The sequence below is a fragment of the Melitaea cinxia genome, chromosome 17 (assembly GCF_905220565.1).
Source record: "Melitaea cinxia chromosome 17, ilMelCinx1.1, whole genome shotgun sequence".
Lineage (NCBI taxonomy): Eukaryota > Metazoa > Arthropoda > Insecta > Lepidoptera > Nymphalidae > Melitaea > Melitaea cinxia.
This window is the reverse complement of record NC_059410.1, coordinates 3,854,826-3,874,767: the sequence shown is the minus strand read 5'-3', so window position 1 is coordinate 3,874,767 and position 19,942 is coordinate 3,854,826. Positions and strand designations below refer to the sequence as shown.

General features: G+C 33.2%; 1 protein-coding gene across 1 annotated transcript in view; it reads right to left on the bottom strand.

Annotated features, from left to right (window-relative positions):
• Positions 1-19,942, bottom strand: part of LOC123661806 (hemicentin-2-like) — a 45,933-nt gene that overhangs the window by 4,962 nt on the left and 21,029 nt on the right. Inside the window, exon 5 of the mRNA XM_045596746.1 lies at positions 19,811-19,894. Within this exon, the coding sequence (XP_045452702.1) occupies positions 19,811-19,894 (84 nt within the window). The remainder of the gene's footprint in view (positions 1-19,810; positions 19,895-19,942) is intronic.

Sequence of the window (19,942 nt, the reverse complement as noted above, 5' to 3'; positions counted from 1 at the left end):
GTAACTTTCCACATATACCCTTTTATTTTAACGTCTATTTGTGTTCGGAAAAACTCCTGAATCGCCTCTCAATATGTGAAATCATTTTCTTTATGTAAATACGACTGTTTCATCTACATACAATGTAGGCACCGTTTTAAAAGATTCAGGCCTCATTCGGCGTTTTCTCTTCCCTTTGTTTTCCTCGGATCTAGAAAATGGGATCTTTAATGGTTCAAACGTAATACATGAAACTTACTGGTCGAGTGTTTTTTTTTTATATTCTTATTGTAGAGATGTGTTTAAAGCTGTGGACTATATATGATATAGTGAAAAAAAAGTTTTTTTGTTTTAGTCGCTACAATAAATTTTAGCCATTCATATTTCATTTGTTAAGCGTGTTTGCTCGACTTTGTTACTGGCCATTTTGTTTGAACACGTTCTAGAGTGAAGAAGTGTAAGATTGCCTTACCTCTCTACCTCACTAGTACATCTTAAAATGAAGATTAGCTTACATGTTCACACATCTATATTATTTTATCGATAAGAAATATTTATTTTTGGAATTAATAGTTATTTTACCAAGTAGGTACATGTCAATTGAATTTTTAAAATGAGTACTTAACAGTATTATTGGATGCTACATCTGTTTCTTTTATAGCTGAATCAAAGATAAGAAAGATAAGAAAGATATGGCGCGTTGAAATAAGTTCGATTTGTTCATATGTGACTGTAACTATTCATCGACAAAACGGTAAGCAGAAATTGGTGGCCATATTCGATTGAATACCACGTGTAATATTATTAATATTATAATAATTGTTATAGTTGACTATATTTAGTTTTAACTGACTAATGTCTAGTACATGGTATTATGTTTATGGTTGTATTAAAACGACCGTTAGGACACTAAAAATAGGACGGTTTATTACTGGCTATGCCATTAGGGTAAGTTATCGACAAATTTTATGACATTAATAATGGCGTTCGTAAATTAACCCAATAGCATATTGACTGGTTCTGCATGACGCCTATGTTTCGTCGGGATAATTGCGTCATGTTATACAGTGTTTATTGTTTTTAACCGACTTCCAAAAAAGGAGGAGGTTCTCAATTCGACTGTATTTTTTTTTTTTTTTTTTTTTAATGTATGTTACATCAGAACTTTTGACTGGGTAGACCGATTTCGACAAATTTTGTTTTAATCGAAAGGTTGTGTGTGCCAATTGGTCCCATTTAAATTTATTTGAGATCTAACAACTACTTTTCGAGTTATATCTAATAATGCGTTTTTACTTGACGCTTTTTTCGTCGACCTACTTTGTATTATATTGCATAACTTTCTACTGGATGTACCGATTTTGATAATTCTTTTTTTGTTGGAAAGGGGATATCCTTAGTTTGGTAACGTGATAAGGAAACCAGGATCTGATGATGGGATCTCAGAGAAATCGAGGAAAACTCTCGAAAATCCGTAATAACTTTTTACTGGGTGTACCGATTTTGATAATTTTTAATTTAATCGAAAGCTGATGTTTATCATGTGGTCACATATAAATTTTATCGAGATCTGATAACTACTTTTTGAGTAATCTTTGATAACGCGTAGTTGCTTGACTATTTTTTCGTCGATCTACGTTGTATTACTTGTCGATGTAATTGAAGTCGGTTTTTTTTTCGTTTGCGAGCAAACACAATTATTTTCTTATTGTTTTACTCATAGGTACACTTGTAACCGTTGCTACTTTATCGGGTTTTATGCCCAACGGTATTCTGGGAGAAATCGCTCTTTTAGTGATAATTTATGTGAGTGAGGACATGAGAAAGAAACGAGTAAGCGCTGAAGTGACGAATAATAGAGAGGAATGGAAGAGAAAAACATGTTATGTTGACCCTACATAAGTGGGATAAGGGCAGGGAGATGACGATCGCCATTATACATCTTTTACTTTGTTTTTGTCTTTTTTAATTGAAACATCTTTACAACCGTTGAAAAAAAATTTTCTCGATCTCCGCGATGCTTTGTAGCGTAACCACTCTCGTCTACAAAGCATTGTTTTTTTATTGGTATTTTATTAATATATCGTTATTCGTAAGTGTCACTTCCACTGTGTATGAATTGCACATATTAAAGAGTAAATAAAATCAAGGAAAGAACGAAGCATGTTAAAAATTTGCTGTATCAGGGAGACAGATATTTTTGTATTCAAAATGTTTTTTATTTTCTATCCGTTTCATGGTACGCTCTTAAATTCCTTGTCCAATATTAAAAACAAGTAATATTTCTTGAAACAAAAAACCATCCATCAAATTATCTTTGTAGCTTTATATAAATTAACTTGTTTTTTAAGACTGTCATCGTCGATGTTGGCATGGTTTTTTGAAATTCAAGCTTCGTGTTACTGTATACCGCGGTAAAAGCAACATAATAAGTTTCAGCCTGTGACAAGTTGTTCTATGTCTCATGTCATGTATCAACAGGTAATGGTATAAGAATATAAGATCTACTACAACCATGTATTTCTTAGAATATCATAGAACAAAAAATAGACCAACACAATGTTCAAGAAAATATTCTGAGACCAAAATACATGTGTCTGTACTTTATTGTTTATGGACAAATTGCTCGAGACAGCTAATGGATTGTCAATAATGATTAGAGCCGACTTATTGCAATACCATTAAATGAAAATACCATTAATAAAATAATATGTATTTTTCTTTTCTTTCTTTACAATGCGTTGGCACAACGGTCGAAGCACTGTTTTGTGACTAATGCGCTGGCGGTTGCGGGTTCGATCCCCGCACATGACAAACATTTGTATTGGCCATAAAGATATTTGTCGTGGTCTGGGTGATTCTGCAGTCCTTGTCGGTCTTCCCACCGTGCTTTGGAGAGCACGTTAAGCCGTCGGTCCCGGTTGTTATCATTTACACCTGATAGCGATCGTTACCCACAGTAGGGAATATATCCGACAACCCGCATAGGAGCAGCGTAGTGGATTAAGCTCTGGTCTTTCTCCTACATGGGGAAAGAGGCCTATGCCCAGTAGTGGGATATTACAGGCTGGCGCCCCAAACCCAACGAGCACAACTTTTGAGCTTAGACTTTTTAGATAAAAGGACAACAGTAGTTACATTACAAGAATTCGATATTTACTTCAGGTGATGAATAACCTATTCATTTTTTTTTTTATGTCACTAGGTCGGCAAACAAGCGTACGGCTCACCTGATGGTAAGTGATTACCGTACCTTATAGACGCCTGCAACACCAGAAGCATCGCAAGCGCGTGACCCAATCCCCAATCCCCCCAGGAGCTCTGGTCACCTTACTCACCAATAGGAACACAATACTGCTTGAAAGCAGTATTATTTAGCAGTGATCTTCTGTAAGGTCGAGGTACTACCTCAGTCGGGCTGCTCCATATTTTGAGCAGGAAATTCCTGCTGTGCCCTACCTATTATTTATATATTTAACTACCTATTATTATTATATTATTACCTATTCATATGCAATTTACAAAATACCATTTACAAAATTATAGTTGAAATTAAATCTCAATAACACATCATCACTTTAGCCTATCGCAGTCCACTGCTGGACATAGGAATCCCCAAGCTCGCGACAAACATCCCGGTTTTCCGCAAACCTCATCCAGCTTCTAACGGTAATCTTACGTAGGTTGTCGTCCCCGCAGGCAGATTATATATAAAGCTTATGAAGAACATTAGGCTCACTGTTCCGAGATTAATCTTGATATGCAGACGACAGTCGATTATAATTTTATTCTGGGCAGTGTAAATGCCCTTGTTTTTTTGCATTATCTTGAAATAAAAATGCTTTTAAAATATACGCACGTAATAAAGTTTTTTAACTGACTTCAAAAAAGGAAGAGGTACCTCAATTCGACCGTATACATACATTTTTTTATTTATGTTCGGGGATAACTTCGTCGTTTATGAACCGATTTTGATATTTTTTTTTTGTTGGAAAGGAGATATTCTAAATGTGGTACCATGATAAGGAAATAAGGATCTGATGATGGAATCCCAGAGAAATCGAGGGAAACCCTCGAAAATCGCAGTGACGACTAGTGCGTTTTTTAATTTTTTTCGTCTACTTACGTAGTAATCGAAGTCGGTTTTTTTCGTTTGCGAGCAAACTAATATAATTGTATAGTTATTAAACGATGAATGATTGTTTGTTATATGAAAAAAATGATTTGTTTGTTACTTTAGTTTCATACATATGTACATATTATTTATTTATTGTTTTTAAAAACATTCACAGATTATTTTAAGTACAATAAAATATAAGTTTGAAATTAAGTTGATGTTTTTTTTATTATAAAATAATAGTTGAGTTAATTTCGGATTTCATCTTAAATACGTATAGATATTGTGTTATTGTGTTGTGGATACGTATGATTTAATTAACCCCAAGTAGTTAAAATCTTAGAATATTCTGTTATTAAGGCAAAATTGGTACCACTATATTTTTTTCATCATCATCATCATCATCATCATTGTCATTTTAGTCTATTGCAGTCCACTGCTGGATATAGGCCTCCACAAGTTCGCGCCAAAAATGGCATGAACTCATGTGTTTTGCCTATAGTCACCACCCCGGGTAGGCGTGTTGGTGACTTCAGGGCAGGTTTTGTCGCACCGAAGGCGCTGCTGCCCGTCTTCAGCCTGTGTATTTCAAAGCCAGTAGTTGAATAGTTATCCCGCCATCGGTCGGCTTTATAAGTTCCAAGGTGGTAGTGGAACTGTGCTATTCCTTAGTCGCCTCTTACGACACCCACTGGAAGAGAGGGCGTGGCTATATTATTTAATGCCGTAGTCACGCAGCAAATTTTTTTTGTAAACGAATAATTTTTAATTTCATTTTTTTTCATATATAAACCATGTCTTAAAAATAACAATCTGAAAAAAATCCTATTTAGTTCAGTCGGTCGGAAATAATGCACGTATATACATTTCTGTAATCCTGATAATTTTATTTACACACATACGTATCAATGAAAATTAAGTAAGAACCGGAATAATATAAAATACGGAAGGTTCCTTATCTTTATTACGATTCTTCATATATATTTAGTGGCCAGATAGACAAAAGTGGCCGGTTACATTCCGGGCACGTACAACGCTGATTGTTTGTGTATCTTGTCTACGGATATTCTATATTAGGGAATCTTTGCTCGACATTACGGGTAATTGATGAAATTATATTAAGACGTGCGTCGATCCTATATTGTATGTAAACAGATATATATCCGTTGATAGTATTGGTGTGGATATAGCTTTGTTTGTTTCTTCTATTGATCTGGAGACTTGTATTTGATTCATTTAAAGCTTTATGCTCAGTACAAACATGTTTCAGGCTGAATCAATAAATGAAATTAATATAGCTGGCAGTGCACTGCTTTCCGCTCTAGGGTTAGGATTCGATTCATATTCTGAATTTCGGTGCAATATTTATATATCTATTGCAGATTTATTTAAAAACAATATAAATTTATAAATCAATCGATTGTTACCAAATACAAGTATTATTTAGTTTGCCGTAGGCACGTGCCTGATAAACATATATACATTTTTACTTTTGTATATAATTAGAACTAATCAATCAAATTCTGTCTATGCCTCTCCATATTTAACAAAAATATAGTATTAAAAAAGTTAATACAAAAAATCTATAAATTTTCGTAATAGCTCTTTATAACATTGAAAACAATTAAGCATAAAACTGTTCCGTTTTTAAAATGTAATCAAATACGGTCGGTGTTTGAGGATCCATTAAAATTAGATTATCAATAAATTAATTCTGAGAGTACCGTCTCGAAGTGGACAAAATCAGTAAGCCTTCCTGAAGATCTTATTATAAAACTTCGTAATGGACTTTTTATTCGAAAGTAAAACCTAAAACTTAGGTCATTTGTTAAAGCTACGTTTTTTTTAAATAATAATGATAATTATGTGAATTACAAATTTTTATATTATATTCTCAAAGGTATGTTAGCTATTTTGACGATTTAGGTTAGAATTAATAAAAATTTGCTTTTACCTTAGTAAATATCAAGTTTAGAATTTTCATCGCTTTAAGAATTCATCAATCGCTTACATTTTAATTTCTATTAAACATCAGACATGTTTCATGCACTTGCGTAATAATAACGTGTTTCACTCGTTATATACATAAAAAATATTAAATCTTAATATTTATAAATTACGCGTCACGTTGTTAGTCCGCGATGGACTCCTAAACTACTTAACCGATTTTATTCAAATTTGCACAACATGTGCAGTTTGATCCAACTTAAAAGATAGGCTATATTTTATTTCGATATATAAAAATTATTTTCAAGAAAGAATATAAGGCGGTACAAAGTTCGAAAGGTCGGCTAGTACAATATAATCCTAGTAGAAAAAGGCCTATGTCCAGCAGTGGGACATTACATGCTGTATATATCAAAAATATTACTTGAGAATAAAATATGACACATACGTTTGAGATATCACTTACTATAGCAAGAAGTGTCGAGAAAAAGTCTTGTTACGCTTTTTTCAATCTCGCTTTCATCCCGCTTACTGCATGTACTCGCTATAAGAAACTTCGTTCCTAGAATTTTTTTTTTTATTGGAAATCCCTGAGTTTTTAGTCCTCAAACTTACATCAAAGTGGTTTTCTTATTGTGTTATTTCAGATGATGCTGAGATAGAAACTTAATAGTAGGGGATCCGAACTAGAGACGAACTTTATCCATCTGCTTAATGGTTGAAAATTATTTTACATTTATTTTTGTGTATTGAAAAGAAAAATCGCTAAAGGGTTGGTTGGAAAGGGCTACAAAATTCCTGGCCAAGCTACATTAAATTCCAGCCATCATTCAAACCTAATACAGTCACGGACTAGAAGATAATTTACATTCCTATATATAGATAGTATTTTCGGAGCAGAACAATCATTACATATGTCTTGTATGATTACAATAAAAATAAGCTCTAAACATTTTCATAAGTAAAAAAAAAAATGAATGTGCTTTGACCACACGACTGTAGTAAAAATTCTTTAGCAATAGGCCAGCACTGTGTCCTAGATATACGAAACGTAACTGGCTATAAGAGAAAAAAAATATGTGCTCGCACCTTCTCTCTTGCTCCGTTCGCTTCGCCCGATCACACATTTTATAAATAAAAGTTGAATATAGTATACATCGAACATTTTTGTACGTAACGCGAGGGATTTAACATTCAATTTCTATGCTTATCTATCTGGTATAACGAAATACAAAAGAATTTTATATCTGCAATGAAATTGCTGCTATGTTGCGTATTAATTGCCAGATCACGTGCGACAATTGATTTCGTGCAAATAATTGAAAGTTATTTGAAGCACGGCAATTGACTTTTAATCATCCACTGTTTTAATACAAATGGTTCATTTATAGAACATTAGCTTTGCTTGTCATAATTTTTATTATGAGAATTTGTGACTAAGTTGATACCTGATCAATACCTAAGTTATAAAAGCATTGTAATTTCTTTTATCATAGTCTAAAATTCGAACTAGATGTGATCTTCACCTATCTGCTTAATGGATAAAAATTAAATAATTATTTTCTTTAGTATGTTACAGATAAACCGCGAAAGGGTTGGGTGGAAAATTCTTGACCATGCTATATTACAGCAACCATCATTCAAACCAGACTATTAGCAGCAACCTTATGTCATCATATTCGCAATGTTAGCAATGTAGTTATGCCAGGAATATAAAAAAACCAGTGCTGTGTGGCTACGGCACTAAAGAATTTAGCCACCCCCTCTCTTCCCGTGGGTGTCGTAAGAGGCGACTAAGGGATAACAAGGTTCCACAACCATCTTGGAACTTAAGAGGCCGACCGATAGCGGGATAACCATCCAACTGCTGGCTTTGAAATATACAGGCCGAAGACGGGCAGCAGCGTCTTTGGTGCGACAAAGCCAGTACTCTGCGGTCACCAACCTGCCTGCCCAGCGTGGTGACTATGGGCAAAACACATGAGTTCACGTTATTATTGACGTAAACTTGTGGAGGCCTATGTCCAGCAGTGGACTGTATAGGCTGTAATAATGATGATAAAAAACCCATAGTTTGCTTTTTCGATAGACTTCATGCTGTCGGAAGGTATTTAATTTATTATTTAAGCTCATATATATACTTCGACAATTTCTCACACCTACATCGATAGGAGAACATAATATTTTCCCTTATAAACGAGCGCAATATTTTTAACTGTATTTTAAACATGCATTTGACATTTGAAATGAATTTGACTCTGTAACATAGCCCTAATTTTGTACCAACGACGAAACTGATTCAAGTTTTTTTGATCTATTAGTTCATCCCGCTAACAATACACATTTGTAATACAATATAATAATAATAATAATAAAAAGTGCTGTGTGGCTACGGCACTAAAGAATTTAGCCACCCCCTCTCTTCCCGTGGGTGTCGTAAGAGGCGACTAAGGGATAACAATGTTCCACAACCACCATGGAACTTAAGAAGCCGACCGGTGGCGGGATAACCATCGAACTGCTGGCTTTGAAATGCACAGGCCGAAGACGGGCAGCAGCGTCTTCGGTGCGACAAAGCCAGTACTGCGGTCACCAACCCGCCTGCCCAGCGTGGTGACTATGGGCAAAACACATGAGTTCACGTTATTTTTGGCGTAAACTTGTGGAGGCCTATGTCCAGCAGTGGACTGTATAGGCTGTAATGATGAATAATAAAAAAACAAAGAACAGTCAGAAAAAAATAATTTACATTTTATTAAAAGCTGATTCTTATCATCTCTCTACATATATAATATCTGATAACAGAAAAGGTATTTTCGAATTCTCGCTAAAAATCAGTTCATCGAATTATTTCTCAAACAAAAGGGATACGTATTCCATTTCACCATTAATTAAAATTTTTCGTATTGGACGTAACGAATTACGTTTTCACTCGGATAAATTCAATGGATGTAAATAAAAACATAGCGGGATTATATCCAGTGATCATTCTTTTGCTGCTTACTTTTTTTCATTTAATGCGTTCCTTCATTTTATCCTGTGTGTATTTTGATAAATGATCTTTTTTCAATTCTTTTTTATTTTTCATTGTCTGTGGCCGTTTTAGTGATATTTTAAATTTAGAAATGTAATAATGAGGTTTGTTTTTTCCTAATAAATGTAAAATTCATTTTAAGACTTTTTTGGTCGGTCGGATCAAACTTCTACCACTGACAAAAATTGTGATTATATTACTCTTACAAACTTTAGGCTTGATATTCAACGCTAAATCTAGTACTAACCGATAGCTTATTGAAGTAAAACATTTTTACGCACGCTTGATTTGGGGAGTATGCTGGTGAATGCGTGACGAGAGCGTTACGAAAAAAACGGAAATGGAAGTTGACGGGGAGTAAGTTGAAGATAGAAAGAGAGATAGAAAGAGAGATAGAAAGAGAGAAAGAGAGAGAGAAAGAGAGAGAGAAAGAGAGAGAGAGAGATAGAGAGAGAAGAGAGAGAGAGAGAGAGAGAGAGAGAGAGGGGGGGATAGAGAAAGAGAGAAAGAGGGGGAGAGAGAAAGAGGGAGAGGAGAGAGAGAGAGAGAGGGAGAGGGAGAGAGAGAGAGGGAGAGAGAGAGAGGGAGAGAGAGAGGTACGTTTTGTAAGTTCTACTTTAGTCGTATGGTCTAAATCACACTCGGTTTTTTTATTTGGTTCTATAATCAGATTATTTATATTATTATTATTCTTGGGCTTAATGGCTTTCAGTTGTGCATTATTTAAGAGTCTTTTCTTATTTGGCTGTCGTGTCAAATAAAGTATTTAGATATCCACCTATGAATAGTTTTAAACCAATACTGACTAAATACTATTGTTAAAGATTAATACTTAAATCAAAATTGGTTATGTCATAATAGGATATTTGCTATCGAAGTCACGAGAACGTATAAAATGTCCAACTAAACGAAAAAATTAAATTAAAGTTACTATTTTAATTATTACAAAATAACGAAAGGTAACCTTTCATAAAGTTCTCACCGTAAAAAACGAGATAAAAAGTTTTCTACTTTTAAAAAGAAAACGTTATTCATTTAAAAATAAATAATTACGTGAACTACATTAACATATCTTAATTAAGATCTGTCAAAAGAGAAAAATAAATAAAACTAAGTACGAAAACTTCATTTCTACACCTAGGTACTGAAGTGAGCACTTGGGTGATATTTGCACTTTGCAGCGCCAGCCATCTTGAGAGCGAGGCATTGCCCTCAGAAGTCAGGTGACCATATTATTGTGAAACTGTGTCGGATTTTATATAATTACTTTTAATCCCATTTGTATATTTAGGTTATAATTAACGCGGTTTTAAGAAGCGAATATTGGTGTGTATATTCCTTAGCTTCATTAAGAGTTTGTATAAAGAAAAATAAATTATTAAAATGAGTTGCTATAGAGAATTAGTATAAAAATTACGTTTCTTGATTTATTGATAAAAACATAATAAATTTGGTAAGACCAATTTCAATTATTCGATCCACTAGGATTTAGCTTTTTTCTTTTTTGAATACTTTTTTACTCTTCCAAATACAAAAATACTAAGAGATAAGCAGATTTTATATTTTTCAACTGGCAACTATTTCTAGTCGTTCGTCCCACTCAACGTGTATTATACACTTAACGTAGGACTGTAACGTTACGCACTTCACGTCGATGCTCCGTTTGACAGCTTTGTACCATTACAGCGGAGAGCAAACGATTTTTTAGCACTACGTCAATATGAGAGGTAGTACGCAAAGTCATGCTTCCGCGTAGCATAGGCACGCAGCCTTTTGGCAATCTGTTAGTTTTTCCTTTACACATGTGTAGGACTACGCATTCTAGGAAGTATAAAGTTATCTTTTGAAATGATAATATTAAGTTAATTACATACTTTGGGTTATCCTTTAAAAGGGTAAAATAATTTTAGGACGTACCAGGAAATTTCCTGCTCAAAATATGGAGCAGGACTGGGGTAGTACATCGACCTAACAGAAGATCATAGCTATATAATACTGCTTTCAAGCAGTGTTGTGTTCTTGTTGGTGAGTTAGGTGACCAGAGTTCCTGGGGTAGTTGGGGATAGGGTCGACAACGCGTTTTCGATATTTCTGGTGTTGCAGACGTCTATAAGCTTCGGTAATCGCTTACCACCAGGTGAGCCGTACGCTTGTTTGCTGACCTCATCATTACAGCCTATACAGTCCACTGCTGGACATAGGCCTCCACAAGTTTACGCCAAAAATAACATAAACTCATGTGCTTTGCCCATAGTCACCACGCTGGGCAGGCGGGTTGGTGACCGCAGTACTGGCTTTGTCGCACCGAAGACGCTGCTGCCCGTCTTCGGCCTGTGTATTTCAAAGCCAGCAGTTGGATGGTTATCCCGCCACCGGTCGGCTTTTTAAGTTCCAAGGTGGTAGCGGAACCGTGTTATCCCTCAGTCGCCTCTTACGACACCCACGGGAAGAGAGGGGGTGGCCATATTCTTTAGTACCGTAGCCACACGATACCCGTTGCTGACCTAGTTATATATATATATATATATATATATATAACGGTATCATAACAAATACTTGATACTAGTTGACCCGACAAGCTTTGTATTGTAATTTTTTTCTTTAGATATATCGATTTCCTTTTAATTTTCAGATAAACATTGGTCAATAATAAACGCCAAAAACAAATAAACAAACAATTGCTTAAGTAATCAGGTATGGGATTGAAAATTTATTTTAAATAATTTTTTTAAACAATTAAAAGTACTTAAAATAATTTGTCTCCAGTGAAAAAGAGTAGAATCCTTATTATTTAAATAAAATAAATTTTATTTGATAATATATACGGTCACTCTGGGTAATTCTGATTGAAAAGGTAACTTTGACAGTCAACTCGCATTATTTTTTAAATTTTTGCGTGGTCCATATTTAGTGCGTAAAATTAAATTTATAAAATTTGTTTACTTTAACAAACTTCTTAAATGAACTCTGAAAAAAAAAAGAAGCTTTTAAACGGAAGTTAATGTCAAAAATTTTGCTAAAAGTTCCGCGCGCAATTTTTGTATATTTTTTCAGTGGGAAACTTTTTAGATAACTCGAAAATTTTGTTATTATCAAGGTATATAAAAACATAATGCAACCTTTAATATTTTCTACGTGGCATTGGCGAAGTCATCTGTGCTCATTTGGCACTATTGAAAGCTATTAATCCTAAAGAACAAGAAGAAGAAGGACCTTTAATTATTATTCTTGGGCTTAATGGCTTTCAGTTGCGCCAGGGGGCACTGTCGATTTCGCCAATGTCACGTGGGATAGAAAAGACACGAAGGAGAATGATCAGTGTGGAAGAACCTTTATTATGTCTATCTTAAAATTTCATCTGTGTCAATGTTACCCATAAAGGGGTAATAACTTTGACACACAACAAAATTGCCAGTTTTTGATACATATTATGATTTTTATAGACGTTAAATAACTTGAGAATATGAAAACCAACCTGAGTGCACATATTAACTCTTCTAATTAACTTAACTCTCCTCATATTTAACGTTGTCAAAGTTAGCTAAAAAATATAGTAATGATCTGTCAAAGTAACCCCGATTGACCGTAATGATAATGCACTATTTTTATTGAGTAATATTTGAAATTACGAGTTTTACATTTTTATCAGAAATCTGTGGTATTTTATGTTGTATGTATTTCATGATAATAATAAAAATATTTTTACTTCAAAAATATTTTTTCATTGAAATATATTTTTACCAAAATATTAAAGAACCACATTATTTCATTAATGATAAAAACAATAAAAAATTCACTCGGGACGTTTTTTAATTAATGAAATTCTTATTTAACTAATGCACCATTCCTACGCCACTGAAATAAATCTACATATTTAAAAGTAAAACCTATTAGTGTAATATACTCCCAACATTATAATAATTAAAAATGCAAACCTTATTCTAAAACCTCTTCAAACTGCCTTGTTATCATTTGCTTAAATCCGTACAACTTCACCCTTACGTTACGCTGTAGGATTTCGCTAATGGAATACCTAAGGCTGGTATTACACTCGTTTATTCAGTTAAAATCTATAGATGAAATTTTTTTATTTGTCCTCAAACGAAAAATCCAACTTTAACAAAAATCACCAAAAAATAACTATCAGATCTCGCTCAAGTTTAAATAGGACTATGTGGAAAGTACTAGTTTTTGAACAAAAAAAGAATAATCAAAATCGGTGCTTCCAGTTAAAAGTTATGAGGTAACATAAAAAATACAGTCTAAATGAGAACCTCCTCCATTTTTGAAACTGAGTGAAAAACTAATGAAATTATATTTAAAGTTTTAATTTAGGTAATGATATAAAAATTATCAATAAATAATAAACGCGGCACACTCAACGTTCCCAGTATTAAGTCAAGTCAGTATTAAGTCTAAGGGGCACACATAACAAAATGACAAATGTACAAACCACAACAAACATGATAATCTATACCAGAAGTGTCAAACTCAATTTTGCAGAGGGCTATATATTAAATTTAGAATGTGCAGGTGGGCCAAATTTAAATTTAAAAAAAAAATGTAGTGTGCACATTTTAAAATTTTCGTAAAGAAATCGAGTGAAGTCATGATTCTTATTTCTGTGACACGTGACGATCGCGGGCCGTATTGAACTTATCTTTATTTTTATTTGTATTGATCTTATTTTTGACATCCCTGATCTATATTAATGTTTATGTAACGAAGGTGTTGCTGTGACCAATGCACCAATGTGATGTCCAAATTACTTTTGCATAACACATTGCAAGGAACTTTTGCTATTTCTCCAACACGTTTTAAATTACCCTATCTCTATTCACGCTCAGTATGCACAGGGCCTTAGGGCATGCATATGTTAACGTTTTTATGAGAATCCTCTGTCCCCTACGAGAGCTCTCGAAAGGTAAAAGTCATATAAAACTCACGTCACATTAGCATCGAATTGAAAATTCTAAGATAAACATAGTTTTTTTAACCCCTAAAATGGGAAAGTATCCAAAGGTAATTGGCGTTTTTTATTTTTCGAATCCTTTACTTAAAATAGTATCTATTTTGTCTATAACGATTTTTAATATACAGGAGTTAGTATGGTATCAATTTAGTATGTTTATTGAAACGATTTATTCAAGTTCTTAGAGATTCCCTTTTTAGTTGTAAAATACAATTAAATAAATAAGAAAAGTTATGATAATTTAAAAAAAAAATTCATTCATTCATTCATTCATTACAGCCTATCACAGTCCACTGCTGGACATAGGTCTCCATAAGTTTACGCCAAAAATAGCGTGAACTCATGTGTTTTGCCCATAGTCACCACGCTGGGCAGGCGGGTTGGTGACCGCAGTGCTGGCTTTGTCGCACCGAAGACGCTGCTGCCCGTCTTCGGCCTGTGTATTTCAAAGCTAGCAGTTGGATGGTTATCCCGCCACCGGTCGGCTTTTTAAGTTCCAATGTGGTAGTGGAACTGTGTTATCCCTTAGTCGCCTCTTACGACACCCACGGGAAGAGAGGGGGTGGCTAAATTCTTTAGTACCGTAGCCACACAGTACAAAAAAAAAAATGCTTGAAACAAAATAATTTTAACTTTACAAGTCAACCTTTGTTTTGGAATGGTCAATTTGTAAATTATTGGGAACTTCTTTGGTACAACAACAAATAAAATATATTTAACGCAAACAATTGTTTATTAATCGTGTACAATTTGCTGACTAATTGCTAAATAGCAACCGTATTAAGTATATGCTCGTATCTATCATATATAACTAAAATACATACACGTACATACACAAATATTTATATTATTCGTACGAGTAGTAAAGAAAACGTATACATTCATTTAAGTCGGTAAAATGAGTATATTAACCGGAAAAGTGTAGTTTTTAGTATTTCCGGTTCTTTATGAACGTTTTTACGACAAAGGATATCTTAATGGAGCGACTTTTTTTTGTTTTTGTCTAAGATATGAACTATTTTATTAGCTTCTATGAAAAACTTAATAAAACCATTATAACGGTAAGAATTATATACTTTATTTAACCGACTTTCAAAAAAATTAGGTTCCGCTAGATATACAGATATTATTTTTGTAAAATTTTTACAAAATTCTGTGACGTAAAGATTATTTCAAGGTGTAAGTAGCACAACAAGATATTAGCAATTTCTTAGTACATCAGTATTATTACATATATATTAGAATTTATTTATATACAGACAAAATTAAACAATTTATGTGATAAGCAGTGCATTATTAGTTGACGTGTATTTCACTTCTAGGTTTCAATATTTTGATCTGTAAAAGATATACATAATTATATAATTTAGTAATTGATTAATGAATAATAAACTAAAATAATTTAATGGTGTACACGTAATTATCATATTATTTACGTCAGATGTGAACACAGTGCATTCCTAGGTGTTTTGCCTACCTTGCTTTACCTCAGAAATACAACATTAACTTGAAAGCATATACTGTGATTTTTTGTAAGGTTGGTACATGCCCAGTCAGCCAGCTACAAACTTTTAATCAAGATACTTCCTGTCCTTCGTAATTTTTTTTAATAATTTTATTGTGTCAGTTATTTATCCGTATTTTTTTAATTTAAGATTTATTTCATTTTATTTTTATTCTTTATTCACCAGACAGAATAACTTGATACAATATTGTGAATTAAAAAGTATGATTCACAATGAGGTGGCCTTATCGCTTGGTACTGATTTCTTCCATGCAACCTTAGGGCTAGAATTAAGATATGGAGAAATAAATAAATGTAAAAAAAAAACGAAAATAGCCTATATGAAAGACAAAAAATTCTCTTCGATTCCTACAAAGTATGTAATTGTTCCACAAAATATGAATTTTACATAAAGGTTCCTCGAAGCTATCCCCTAGCACTTGAGAAATATGCATGTGGAATAATTTTCGACCGGATCATGAATATTTTAATCCTTAGGAAAACATCTCGTAGCTTAACAATGTAGCGGTTAGCCAAATGCGCTGATAGAGCTGCCCCGATTAGTGTAATGTTTGTGTATACGCTTTAAATATTTATGCAAAGCGCTTTTTTGCTTAAAGTTTACAACTTTAGTGTATACCTAATTTGTTAGTAAAATTTGTATACGACCTTTTTTTGGCATTTCACATAAGACACGATCATCTATTCCTAAGATAAGCAACTTAATTTCTCTGTTTTAGATAATAGTCAAAGTGCATGCTCGTTAAGCTGTCGGTCCCGGTTGTTATCAAATACTCCTGATAGCGATCGTTACTCATAGTAGGGAATATATCCGGCGACCCAGGAGCAGCGTTGTGGATTAAGCTCCGACTTATGCCCAGCAGTGAGACATTACATTCTAAATCAATATGCATGTCTTTGTATACATAATAATATCATATAATTATTTTTTTTATATTAAAATAGTAGTTTTTTTTAGAAAATATATATATTTTTACACGAGCTATTAATTTTTCATGTATCGTTTTCGTTTGCGAGACATAAATAAAACTAGTAAATTCATATAAAATGATTAACAACCATTCAGTTTGTTCGTCAACTACTCAGACGCACTTGTACACGCTTAATGAGGTAACGGTTTGAATAATCATATATGTAATTGGTAAAAATGACAAATGAAATGCAATTGGTACTTGAAAATAGGTAACCATTATTTCGTGTATTGATTGATATATAAATATTAAACAAAAACAATATCTATAACATACACACGCAGTCGTCTGTTCTTAGGGTAAGCAGCTTAATGCTTATGTTATAGGTAATAGTAATACTTATTTACAGGACAGCCTCTAGCGGCAAATGTTACAATTAAAACTAAGCGCTGTACCTTAAATTTGTTTTAAGCACCACTTACACAATTGCCTTAATACTCCAACTAAACGTTCTATATACATATTATGTACAACAGTAAAATTATGTAAATTTTGATAATAAACATGTAAAGTACAATGCATAAACACACCGGCCGTTTTAAATTTTACGGGTTTCTGAAATTAAGTATCTGCGTTGGATGATAATTAGGCATTTTATAATATAAATATAATGATGTGAAAATATATAATAAATGATGTGTTATCATATACACCTGATAGCGATCGTTACTCATAGCAGAGAATATATCCGCCAACCCGCATTGGAGCAGCGTGGTGGATTAAGCTCTGATCCTTCTCCTACATGGGGAAAGAGGCCTATGCCCAACAGTGGGATATTACAGGCTGAGGCGATGTGAAAATCCTTTAATGATAAATAATATTAAGTTAGTGTAGTATTTTTTGACTAATCTTTAGTTATTTCGTTGTTGAAAATGTTCGAATTATCCGTTGACAACTTAATTATTTTAAAAACTTTCATTTAACTTGCTATGTATGGATGTTACTTATGGAATTTACTTAAAATGTTGCTACTTAATTATAAAGTATATATCTTCAAAAAACTTTTATCATTACATACTATAAAAGAAAGTCGTTTTCCGCTGTCTGTATGCTTAGATCTTTAAAACTACGCAACGGATTTTAATTCGGTTTTCTTTAGTTTAGTAAACAGAGTGATTTCAGAGAAAGGTTTATACGTATTATTATAATATTGTAGAGAAACACTGATAGTTCTAGAGGTTTCTAATGTGATATCGTAAATAAACACATATTTTGCGCATATATTATACATAATTTTTATTTTATATTTTATAATAAGTATCTGCATTGCACCCGTACGAAGCCGGGGCGAGTTGCTAGTTTGAAATAATAATGCATAAATGTTTAGTTTTGAAAAACAAAATCGCTATAACATGTATTCTTACGTCAATCGTCAATGTATTGTTACGTCACGTAACAGACTTTTAATTACAGTAAAACAGCATTTTTTTAACAAGAGAAGTCACGGTTAGAACACGACTGTTAATATATTTTTAATTTCGTTAAAACTGATGTATTTCTTTAATAACGCGGGCGTTATATACACGTTTATAGTTAAAGCGTTCTCGACGCCGAGCTTTTCACATTTGCAATTCAAAATAACTTGAATACGTAAAAAAAAAAACATTTTGCTTAGTATATTTCCCGAGAATTTCTTTACTATTATAGAGGAAAAAGATTTATCTGTCATTATTACGATTTTATTATATTGTTTTAAACATTTTTATACTTATTAAAGAAATAACATTAAAATATAAAAAAAAAATAGAATAATTGTGTTTGCTGGTAAACGAAAAAAACCGACTTCACTAACTTCGACAAGTAATACAACGTAGGTAGACGAAAAAATAGTCAAGTAAATACGCATTATCAAAGATTACTCCAAAAGTTGTTATTAGATCTCGATAAAATTTAAATGTCACCACATGATAAACATCGGCTTTCGATTAAATAAAAAATCATCAAAATCGGTACACCCAGTAAAAAGTTATGCGAATTTTCGAGGGTTTCCCTCGATTTCTCTGGGACCATCATCAGATCCTGGTTTCCTTATCATGGTATTACGTTTAGGACATCTCCTTTCCATTTAAAAAAATAATTATCAAAATCGGTTCCAAAACAACGAAGTTATTCCCGAAGATACATAAAAATTTGATATTATTTGATATATATTATTTGATATTGATTATGATATTATTTGATATTATTTGAAATTTGATATTATTTGATATATATTATTTGATATTGATTATGATACATAAAAATTGAGTAACCTCCTCCTTTTTTGAAGTCGGTTAAAAAAAATTGACGAGTGCTGTTTGTATCGGTACAGCACGTACTGCTGCAATTATATCTCTATCTTACATAAACGGATAAAAGCGCTGTATAATGTCGCTCTTAGCGTCACTAAGCGTTAGGAGCACTGAGAACTATTGTATCCTAATTCACCAACCTGCTCGAATGCGAATTGTGAATTTTGTGAACAGAATAAAAACCTTTTATTTAATGGTTTTAAGTTGTGATGCTTTGTATTATGTTGCATGTATTTTTTACTTTCGAGACTAGTTCAGCATTTGTATAAAATCAAAAACAATTATAATTTTTAAATCAATGATCGTCTGGAATTGAGTCATTTTAATTATCGAATTTGTATAGCCCATTGGTGCAGTTTGTAGTGGCCCTGGTTTCTGTTTCATGGGTTGTGGGTTCGATTCCCACCTGAGCCTGGGTAATATTTGTGTTTATTGGTGTATGTATTATTTCTATGTATATTTATAAAAAAATAGTCATAACAGTCGGCTGTTACCTATAACAACTGCATCAAGTTGCTTATTGACTTGCTTATTTGACGACGCGTGTGAGCAGTGGTCATAGCACTGGCTGTTGCGCTGGCGGTCGCGGGTTTGATTCTCGCTCACGACAGACATTTGTATCGGCCATATAGATGTTTGTCGTGGTCTGGGCGTTGTGTTTGTGTATTGTGTGTGTTTCCGGACCCCCGACACAGGAGAAAATCCTACTGGGGGTCATTGAGTGTGAAGCGCTTATTATTAATTATTTTAGGAACAGATGACCGTGTATGTATATTATAAGATATTTATTTATAGCTTCTAGGCTACTTTCATATTATAGATAATTCAGTCGTGACGTATCTTTATTATCCTAAATCTTAGATTTATCTTCAAGTTACATTTCATTTTATTTTTCTGTATATTTCATTACATATGCCATTCTCATACGTAGAATCTCTTGTAGAAATGTATATGTCTAAATTAGATTGTCTTACCTGACATTCGTACGTCCCGTTGTCCCTTTTTTGAACGAACTTGATTTGGAGGGTCCAGTCCTCTGACCCTTCGCCGTGAAGCACCTGAAAGGTTATTGGATTAAACATTTTGGAAACAGATTTCGTTATAAG